At 43.2% G+C, this 11,517-nt stretch overlaps 1 protein-coding gene across 1 annotated transcript in view; it reads right to left on the reverse strand.

The window, feature by feature from the left end:
* The window catches only part of Txlng (taxilin gamma), a 67,269-nt gene extending 56,034 nt beyond the window's left edge, over positions 1-11,235 (reverse strand). The window contains exon 1 of the mRNA XM_008852215.3: positions 11,020-11,235. Coding sequence (XP_008850437.1) covers positions 11,020-11,121 — 102 coding nt within the window. The 5' untranslated portion in view covers positions 11,122-11,235. The remainder of the gene's footprint in view (positions 1-11,019) is intronic.
* Between the last annotated feature and the right edge of the window lie 282 nt (positions 11,236-11,517).

Genomic DNA, 11,517 nt, shown 5'->3' on the forward strand with positions numbered 1-11,517 from the left:
TTGACACACATAATCCCAGCACACAGAGGCAAAGGCAAGATCATGAGATTGAAGTCAGCCAAACTACAGAGTAAATTCAAGACCAAGTTGGGGCTACATAATAAGAACTTGTTCCCCCACCCCCTCCAAAAAATAAAAATAAAAGAAGGGGCTGGAGAGATGGTTCAGTGGTTAAGAGCATGGGCAGAACCTGGGTTGGTTCCCAGCACCCACATGGCAGCTAACAACTATCTTTAACTCCAGTTCCGGGGGATTCAGCACCCTCTTCTAACCTCTGTGGGCATTGCACAACATGGGTGCACTTACATACATGAAGGCAATACACTCATACACATAAAATAAATTTTTTTTTTGGTCTTTTTGAGACAGGGTCTCCCTGTAGCCCCAACTGTCCTGGAACTCACTATACAGAGAGCCGTCTTCCTCTGCCTCCCCGAGTGCTGGGATTAAAGACGTGCGCCACCACGCCCGGCAAAATAAATATTTTTTTTAAAAAAACAACTTTTATGTGGGAATCTTAACTCAAGTCCTTATGCTTGTGCAGCAAGGGCTTTACCAACACGAGCCATCTCTCCATCCTGCACAATTTGTTTTCATTAACGAAAACCATTATTTCACCTCCAACCAAGTATAGCTTGCAATTACCTTTTTCTTTTTAATTACCTTTACTATCTTTAAGAAATGTGTTAAGAAAGAGCCAAACATGGCAACAAATATTTGGAATCACAACGCTTGGGAGGTAGATGTAGGAGGATCAGAGTTCAGGGTCATCGTCTGTAACATAGCCAGGTTGAGACTAGTCTGAGCTACATAAGACTCTCAAAAAACTGCACACCTTTATTCCTAGCACTCAGGAAGATCATGGCCAGCCTGATCTACATAGCGAGTCCCAGGCCAGCTGAGGCTACAGGGAGGCCCTGTCCCAAATGAATGAATGAATGAATGAATGAATGAATGAATGAATGAATGAATGGATAGATAGATAGATAGATAAGACAGACAGACAGACAGACACCAAGATATATGAACTATGGGCAGTAACTTCAGAGCACAAAGAGGCCAAGCTCTAAATCTATCACTCAGTTCTGTTTGTGTGGCCATAAAGAGGTCAACTTCTCAATTTCCTTACCTGTATACTTAGGATATACAGTACCTTTCTTCTGTAGTTGGAAGACTGCATATAATGAATACCTATTATTGTTCTATGGCAGAACTGTTAGAATACATGAATAAAGGATATTTTTAAAAAGGATATTTGGGGCTTACAAGATGACTCAGTGCTTGCCTGAAGATGTGGAACTCCTGGAGCCCTCGTAAAGTTGTAAGACAAACAACTCCACAAACTTGTCCTATGACCTCCACAAGCACGCCATGGCATACACATATGTGCATGTACCACAATTAAAAGAATTTCTTTTAAGCATATATTTTCACTTTTAACATGGCCTACATTTGAGTCTAAATGACCCTTAGAGAAATATACTTCTTAGCCAAATGTAGTCACTCAATCCTCCAATTCCAGCACTTAGGAAGCTGAAGCAGAACTGCAACAAATTCAAGACCAACCTGGGTTACAGAGTTTAAGGCCAGCCTGGGCTACAGTCTAGGACCTTGTCTCAAAAAACCAAAGGGGTGGGGCTGGAGAGATGGCTCAGCGGTTAAGAGCACTGACTGCTCTTGCAGAGGACCTGGGTTTAATTCCCAGCACCCACATGGCAGCTACAAACCGTCCTTAAGCCCAGTTCCAGGAGTTCTAACCTCCGTGGCACTGCACAACACGGGTAACTTGCATACATGCAGGCAATACACTCTTACATATAAAATAAAAATAATAAATAAAATATTTAAAAAAAACACCAAAGGGATGCAGGATGTGGTAGTGCACACTTTTAATCCCAGCACTCAGGAGGCAGAGACAGGAGCACCTCTGTGAGGTGGAGGCTAACCTGTCTACACAGTTAGTGGGTTCCAGGCCAGCTGGGGATACAGGGAGACCTTGTCTCCAAAAAATAAAAATAAAAAAACCCAAAGGGACCAGGGGGCAGAAAAAGAAAAAGGTGCTTCTAACTATTGGCCTATCTTTCTCACCATTCTACTTTGACTTTTCTATGAATGACTTAAATGAAAACGTGTGAGTTTAGCAAGTAAATTATTACTCGTGACAGACTAGTGGGAAGTGAGGACAGTGAAGGCTATTCTGGAGACATTTTGGAAATACAATGCACAATAGAAATCAACCCTCAAAACAATAAAGTCTAATAAAATTTTGGTAGCATAGGACAACACTGCTCATTTTATTTATCTTTTTCTCAAGTAATAAAATTTAGTTGCAAGTGCAAACAGAATTTCAACTAGGAAATAAACTGAATCATAAAAATATACTGTCGAGGTATAAACAGATCTTAAAGGTCGCTGCTAAGATTTTTAGCCATTTCTGAAAATGTCCCAACTGGAAAAAAATTTTGTGGCTTTTTTTGGGGGGGGGCATTGAAACAGGGTCTTAATCTATAGCCCAGACTGACTTCAAATGCACTGCAATGTTCCTACTTTAGCCTTCCAAGTGCTGAAATTACACAGGCATAAGCCACTACCCTTCCCAGCCAGGAAAAAAAATTAAAAATGAAAACATAACTAATTCTCAATGTTGATGAATACTACCTTAATTTTTTTTTAATTTAGTGTTATGTGTATGAATATTTTGCCTGCATGGGTGCCATATCATACAGTGTTCATGGAGGTCAAAAGAGGGTATCAGATCCCCCCGAACCATAGTTTCAGACCATCGTTAGATGCCATATGGGTGCTGGGAACTGAACCTGAGTCTTCTGCAAGAATAACAAATGCTCTTAATCACTTAGCCATCCTTCTGGTCCCCAAAGCACTGGCCTTTAATGTGAGTGCTAGAGATTTGAACTCAGATCCTCATGCTTGTACAGCACACTTAGCTGCTGAGCCATCTGCCAGCCTGTTTAGGTGGGTATTAAAATCCCTTTCCTGCCTCTGCCTCCCAAGTGACAATATTATAGGTGTGCCACCAGGCTAGGTGGTACTACATTCAATTTGTGTACTACTATACACATTTTAAATACTGACAGGGGGAATGGGGGGGTGGGGAACTGGAGAGATGGGTCAACACTTAAGAGTGCTTGCTGCTCTTGCAGAGGGATCCAGGTTTGGTTCCCATCAACCATATCAGGCAGCTCACAACCACCTGTAACTTCAGTTCCAGGGGATCCAATGCCCTCTTCTGGACTCTGTGGGCTCCTACATGCAGGTGGTGAATGCAAGCTAAGGCAGATACATATACAAACATACATACATACATACACACACGTAAAAATAATAATAGGGCTGGCGAGATGGCTCAGCAGTTAAGAGCAGTGGCTGCTCTTGCAGAGGACCCAGCTTCAGTTCCCAGTACCCACATAGCAGCTAACAACTATCTATAACTTCAGTTCCAGGGAAAGCCCTCTTCTGACCTCTTGGGCATTGCACGACACAGATACACTTACATACATGCAGCCAATACAATCATGCACATAAAATAAAAATAAATATCTAAGAAAATAATAATAATGGCACTGGGAGATGGAGGCAGGAAGATCAGAACTTCCAGGCAAATCTGGGTTATAAGAGACCCTCTCTCAAAAAAACTACTGACACATTTATTATATTAACTGAAAGTTGCTTATAATCACATTAGAACCTAGCAAAAAGAAACTGTGGTTGATGTCAGGAAGTCAAAAAGGGGCAAAAAGATTTCTTAGCTACTACGCTAAAACTTACTAGATAAGAATCCATGTAAGAGGGGACAGCCATTGTGCTATCAATTACACAATTATATACCAATCCTAGGCAAACTTTATTATTACTTGCTATTTAATCAAGTTTGTTTTTGACTAAGTATCAGAAGCCTTATCTAATGTGTTTACCAAAAAAGCAAAAATAAACACAAGAAGGGGGGCCAGCAAGATGACTCAGCAGGTAAAGATGATTGTCACCAAGCCTGCTGGTCTGAGTTCCATCCCCAGGACCCACATGTGGAAGAAAACTAACTCCCACAAGCTCCCACAGGTTTCCACATGCACATCCTGGTACACATGCACACATACACTCACATACACCCAAAATATATTATTTTTTTAAAAAAGAAAAATGATTTGAATAAAGAGAAAATATAAATAATAAATTGCTAATATTAATTAAAGACTATCAAATAAAGGATATGCTTGTTTTTTGTTTTTTTCTTTTTGTTTTTTTTTTCATCTTTTTGAGACAAAGTCTCCCTGTAGTCCCAGCTGGCCTGGAACTCACTATGTAGACCAGGCTAGCCTTGAACTCAGCAATCCACCTGCCTCAGCCTCCCAAGTGCTAAGATTAAAGGTGTGGCCCATCATGCTGGCTAAACACTGTACCTTCTTAAAAGATATCTGTTACAGGGCTGGAGAGATGGCTCAGCAGTTAAGAGCACTGATTGCTCTTGCAGAGGACCCAGGTTTGATTCCCAGCACCCACATGGCAGCTATAAACTGTCCTTAACTCCAGTTCCAGGGGAATCCAAAGGCCTCTTCTGACCTCCGCGGCAATGTACGACACGGGTGCACTCACATACATACAGGCAATACACTCATATACATAAAATAAAAATAATAACTAAAATATTTTTAAAAAAGGTGTCTGTTACAGTGAATCCTATGAAGAATTCCACAAAAGGGGCTGAGGGATATAGGTTAGTGGTAAAGCATTTAAATAGCATGCAAAAGACCCTGTGCTCTATCCCCAGCAGTGGGGGAATAAGTGGGAGAGCCAACAAAAGTAAATCATACACAACTATTTTATGTCATCTGGATATGAAATTTTGTTTCCTAAATAGCATTTCTCTACTCAAAGCCAATATAAACTACACACAAAATAATATATAAAACACCTTCCAGGCAGGCATGGTAATATACAACTACAATCACATAGTATTTTGGCTGTTGATGCAGGAGGATCACAAGTTTGAGACCAGCCTGGGCTACACAGTGGGACTTTGTCTCAAAAAAATTAAATATATAAAACACAAATAAGTATGGCATATAATATGAAAATGTGAGATTACTACAGGAAAGTGCTATCTGTAGCTAGCTATTCTCATTGCTTTTTCTGTCTGACTCATACAAAATGAAAGCTTGTTGACTAGGGAGATGGCTCAGCAATTAAGAGTGCTTACTGCTCTTGCAGAGGATGCCAGTTTGGTTCCCAGAACCCATGTCAAGCAGCTCACAACAGCCTGTAACTCCAACCCCAGGGGGATTCAACACCCTCTTCTGGTTTCTTCAGGCACCCACACTCACATGCACAAACCTACACTGATACACATAATTAAAAATAAATCTTTATGGGGAGCTGGAGAAGAGATGGTTTATTGGTTAAGTGGTTAAGTGCACTGGCTGCTCTTACGGAGGATCCGGGTTCAAGTCCCAGCACCCACATGGCAGCTAACGACTGTTCGTAACTCCAGTTCCAGGGGATCCAACATCCTCTTCTGAACTCTGTGGGCATTGTATGACAAGGGTGCACTTACATACATGCAGCCAATACACTCATACACATAAAATAACGAGAATAAATAAAATATTTTAAAAAATAAGTAGGCTGGACATGGTGGCACACACCTTTAATCCCAGCACTCGGGAGGCAGAGGCAGGTGGATCTTTTTGCGTTCAAGGCTAACTTGGCCTACATAGTCAGTTTCAGGCCAGCTGGGGCTACAGGGAGACCCTGTCTCAAAAAAAAAATAAATAAATAAAAATAAATCTCTTTAAAAATGAAAGTGTGGCAAATAGAATAAAATGTTATAAACAGATCACTTTGTTACTTGGTATCTATGCCAAAAAAATGGAAGTGTATCATGTTGGCAAACAGAAAAACATAAAATTATTTCTTCCTGCCCAACCCTGACTGATTTCTCCTGATTGTGTTTATTACAGAGAGATTCTGGGAAGGGGGGAAAATACAAAGCCTGGAGGATGGAATTACAAGATTAATAGCAACCTAAAACCAAGAGAATCATATCTTCCATAAACTATCCCTTTCAAACCATATAAAAATTTATATACTCTACACTATGCTAAATGTTCCATCAACTCATTCCTTACAATATTCATATGATGGGTATTAGCATCATCCCCACTCTTTAGATGATGTAATTGAGTCTTACAGCCTGAGAAATGTACCCAAGGTTACAAAGCTAGTAAGTGGCAAAAAGCCAAGAGTCTTGACTCTAAAATCCACACTATTTACCCACTGCTACACTACTTATTACCATAGTGTAGATGAAAGGGCACTTAGCTTCATCCCTTAGGCAAAACACTTGACCTTACTGAGCAGTGTGTCATCAGTAAATGAGGGCAATGACAGCTGCCTATCCTTCTCTACCGCATCTGAGTGATGCTGAAAGAGTTAATGCGGCTAGCCAGCCATGGTGAAACAGGCCTTTAATTCCAGCACTTGGGAAGCAGAGGCAGGAGGATTTCTGTGAGATCGAGGCCAGTCTGGTCTCCACAGCAAGTTCCAGGCCAGCTGGAGCTACAGGGAGACCCTGTCTCAAAAAGACCAAAAAAAAAAAAAAAGTTAATGCATTTGTAAATAACCTATAAAAAGGGTATTGAGGTTGGAGAGATGGCTCAGGGGTTAAGTGCACTGGCTGCTCCTTCAGAGGACCCGGGATCAAATTCCAACACCCACATGGCGGCTAACAACTATCCATAACTCCAGTTCCAGGGGATCTGACACCCTCTTCTGACCTCCCTGAGCATTGCATGACATGGGTGCAGCTACCTGCATGCAGGCAATACACTCATACACATAAAAAATATAAAAATTAAAAATAAAATTTTTAAAAAACAAGAGGCACTTTGTAAATATAAAATTTGTTAAGATGAATGTAAGAATCATGCATTTTTAGCCTTCCAAATGGCTCATAGACCTGAAAACAAGTTTACTAATAAATTTTTTTGGTCTATTTTTTTTTGAGACAGGGTCTCCCTGTAGCCCCAGCTGTCCTGGAACTCACTATGTAGACCAGGCTGGCCTTGAACTCACAGAGATCCGCCTGCCTCTGCCTCCCAAGTGCTGGGACTAATGGTTTATTTTTAAGTGTATGTGTGTGTGTGTCTGTGTGTGTGTATACACATGCATGCACACTGAGTGCAGGTGTCCACAGAGGTCAGAAGCACTGGATACTCCTGGAGTTACAGGTGGTTGTGATGTGAGTGGAGGGAACCAAATTCCATTGCTCTACAAGAGCAGTACAAATTCTTAACCAGTAAGCCATCTTTCCAGCCCCTAATTCGGTCATTTTTAACATCCCCAAGCAAAACTGTAGTTTTAAAAAACAAACATTTTAGAAAAGACAAAACTAGAAACAGTTAAATGAACAGTGGTAGGCCACCCTGGACTACATAGTGAGTTTGAGGTCAGTCTGGGTTACATAGTGAGATTATAAATACATAGATATATACATATATTCATACAGACAGTGACAAGACTGAGGTAGAAGGATCAGGAATTTGAGGACAGCCTAGCACAGTAAAATATTGTCTCAAAAAACAACCAACTGGAGGCTGGCAAGATGACTCAGTGGGTAAAGGCGCCTGCTCCCAAGCATGATGACCTGAGTTCAATCCCTAGGGACTCATATGGTAGAAGGTCTTCTGACTTTCATACATGCCTGTAATACACATATACACAAACATTAAAAAAAATCAACCAACTTAAAAAAAAAACCAATGGTGCTAGCAGTTGGGGAGAGGATGACTAGGTGGAATACAAGGTGTTCTGGACACAGGTTATTACACACTTGTCAAAACTCACATAATAGTATAACACCAGTAAGCCCTGTAAACTATGGGCTTAGTCAATAATAACATCTGTGTTGCCTGAACACTTGTAACCATACTACTGAACAAATGTTGCATACCACTACAACATGTAAATAATAAGAGGAGAGGGTCTGTGTGAGAGGGAATATGAGAACTCTATACTTTGTTTTTCTTAAAAATTGCTCAAAAATGCCTACTGACCTTTTTATAGCTATATTAACTATTGAGACACCTGAAATTTGACTAGTCTGACTGAAAAACAAAATTTTAGATTTTTATATAAGAAACTGAAACTGGGCCCAGTGGCACAGACCTGTGATCCCAGCTAGTCAAAAAAATTAGCCACATGTGGCTAGTGCCTACAATACCAGCAGTTTTAAGACAATTCCTCAAAAGATACCAAGAAATATACTATAATATTACCTTTAGAAAAATTACCTCAAAGGACCGTTCAAGTAAATGTAGTTATGAAACCATGCTACAATTAACTGAGCAGGTCAAGAGTAACTAGGCACTTGAGCCCAAGAGTTCAAAGCCAGCCAGATGAACATAGCCAAGATCCTGTCTCTTTTTAAAAATGTCAGCCAGGCATGGTGGCGCATGCTTTCAATCCCAGCACTAGGGAGGCAGAGGCAAGTGGATCTCTGTGAGATTTGGGTCAGCCTGGGCTACAGGGAGACCCTGTCGCAAAAAAAAAAAAAGGTGGGTATAGTAATCCCACTTGGGGAGGCCAGCCTGGACTCTGTTTCAGGAAAAAAAAAATGACTAGGCAGATGATTCAAACCAACAAATCCCATTTCCAAATTTCCTCATTTCAAGTCTTATAATCAAATAATAACAAATCACATTTCTTTCCATTCTTTCACTATTTTAAAAACAACTGAATATCTTAACCATTGTTTCTGGTTCCTGCAAAACAAAAGTATACAGGTTAAGTTAGAAAATAGAACTTTTTTTTTCTCAAGTCAGTAACTTAGAATCAATAAAGAATCATAAGGGAGTAACTAAAAAGTGATTTTTACAGACACAAGATAGTCACCCAATTTTTTAAATGAAAATTCAAAAAGTAATGTTAATTTCAACTCTATGTCATGGTCAGGTAGAAACCAAAAGAAAGATTCCCAGAAAAGCATGCACTCCTGGAGTACAAGTAAGCAAAACTAAGACAACAGACATGTATAACTATTTATATCCAGTTATTTACCAGAGCTCTGTACCTCCCAGGGTCATTACCGCTTATCTTGATAGTTTAAAATACTAGTTGATTAAACCTTACTTCCTAATTCAATGACTTTTTGTCCTTATCCCAGTGGCATAATAGGGAACTTATGTCCTCAATTGCAGAGGCTTTTTATAAGAGTTCTCCCCTGGGGAACCTATGAAATCAAACACTGAGGCTAGCTCCCCACCCTTAGGGAATAAGTGTCCAAAGTGACAGCGTTGAATCCCTAAGTACTGTCAGTCCACAGCTTCTTTTCCAGTCCTATGAGCACTAGATCTTTCTTTTATGAGAATATTTTAATAAAAATCTCATACAGAGACAAGAAATACTCAACCTTAGAAAAAAGGCCCCAAAGGCCAGCCTGGTGGTTCACAGCTGTAATCCCAGCAGTCAGGAAACTGAGGCAGGAGGATCACTGCAAGTTCAAGGCCAACCTGAGTTACACAGTGAATTGAGGCCAGCCTGCTACACAGTGAGATTCTGTCTCAAAAAACAAAAAAAAGGAGGGGGGGAAGGAAACAGGCCCCCAAAAGCAGATTCTTGACTGCTCAAATGTAAACCAGACCTTTGTTCTCCCTTTTGAAGTTTGTGAATAGCATTAGAAAAATATTATTTCGTAACTTCATACAGGAGTGGCTTTTAAGATTAGTCAAATACATAATTAAGTAACATTAAATAGCCCTGAGTGGTCAAGAAGGACGTCCAACAAGTTGAGCGCTTGGACATATTCACCTGCAAGGAATAAGGACGAGATTTTCACCTACTCAGTCCCACACACCCCAATTCTCAGTTCCTGGGCCCAGAAAGCCCTGTACCCAATTCGTTGTGCAATGATTGTCAAAACTCCACCCACTGAGCTCCAGAACAAGTGGAATTCTCCCATTCTGAAAGAGATCGCGATTTTCCTGTATCCAGGGAGACACTGAAAACTCCTTGACATGAGTCAAGTAAGTCAAGGGGGAACAAACGGTCCAGCTCGATTAAGAAAGACCAAAACCCGGACCGGGGAGGCACTCAAGTTTCCGCTTACCAAATAAGAAAGAAAAGAAAGAAAAGAAAAAGAAAAGAAAGAAAAAAAAGAAAAGAAAAAGAAAGAAAAGAGGAAGGAAGGAAGGAAGGAAGGAAGGAAGGAAGGAAGGAAGGAAGGAGGGAGGGAGGGAGAGGGATAGGAAAGGACTGGGAATACTGGCTATCAAACGATGCTGCACCTAAGAGCAAGACGTTGACGTACTCCAGCATCACCTCCTCATCCCCAGGTTCACGTGCAAAGCAGGTCCGTGGTACCCAGAGACGAAGCCCGCGGTGTGGGTCCCGTGAGCCCCGCGGCGTCCGCCCGCGCAGTAGCGGAGAGCGCGGGGGGACGAGGGGGAGGGGGCGAAGCGCAGCCCCGGCTCCCGCGCTGTTATCTTACTGCGCAACAGCCTCGCCTCCCCGGCCCTAGAGCACCCCGCAACGCGCCCTGCGCACCTGCCCGACCCTCAGAGGGTGATCCCGTAACCCCTACGAGCACCCCGTCCTCCCCGGCGGCGGAGTCCCAGCGCCAGGCGCACAGTGACCGCACGGGCAGAGAAACAGAACACCTGACGCCCTGGGGCAGCGCCGGCCGCACGTGGCTGTCACACCTGGCGCGCCCCAGCCTAGCACCCCTTCGCCCTCTTAGACCCGGGTCCACCCTACCCTCCCTCAGTCCCCAACCGCCGTGCGCCCCCTAAATCCCAATCATCGTCCCTTCCCAGCCCATCCACCTCAGTCCCACACCCCCACCTGCTCCCAACTGTCATCACCCGACCCCACCCGGAGGGAAAAGGGGAAAAGGGCCGGATGTTCGTCCCAGAGCTTAAGGTAACCGGAGTGAGTGAAGAGGTGGACCCCGAAGAAAGGGAGCCCGAGCATCCCCGCGACCAACCGCAACGAAGGTGTCCCCTCACTGACCTTCTGCCGCGGGCTGCGTTGCCGTCCGCCCCGTCCGCCCTCAACAGCCTCCTCAACGCCGCCGCCTCTTCCCCGCGCTGCCTCCTCTACCCCCGTCGCCATGAGGTGACGGCAGCAGCCAAACAAGCGGCCGGACTAGGGGCACGGAACCTCTCAGGGGCTTCTGCCCCGCCCTCGCCCCGCCCCAGCCAATCACCGCGTGAGAACCTTCTCACGTGACCGGAGGAGGTTGGCTCCGGGGAGAAAGCAGAGAGATGGGGGTGGGGAGCCTTGAATTCTGGGCTGGGCTTCTGAGGACCGAAGGGCAGACAGAGGCCGCTCGAGTCTGCGCGGACCGGGAGAGGGACACGAAAGTGAACTACAAGTCCCAGTAGGGTGTGCAGCCAGTACTTTCAGTCACTGATCTGGATTGGTGCATTCTCCGGAGTTCTGAGAATACCTCTGTGCTGCCTGTTCAGCCTACTGGAACTTGTAGTTTCTAAGGGGAAATGTCTCGGT

This window comes from Nannospalax galili, unplaced genomic scaffold, assembly GCF_000622305.1.
Source record: "Nannospalax galili isolate Female #2095 unplaced genomic scaffold, S.galili_v1.0 scaffold325, whole genome shotgun sequence".
Lineage (NCBI taxonomy): Eukaryota > Metazoa > Chordata > Mammalia > Rodentia > Spalacidae > Nannospalax > Nannospalax galili.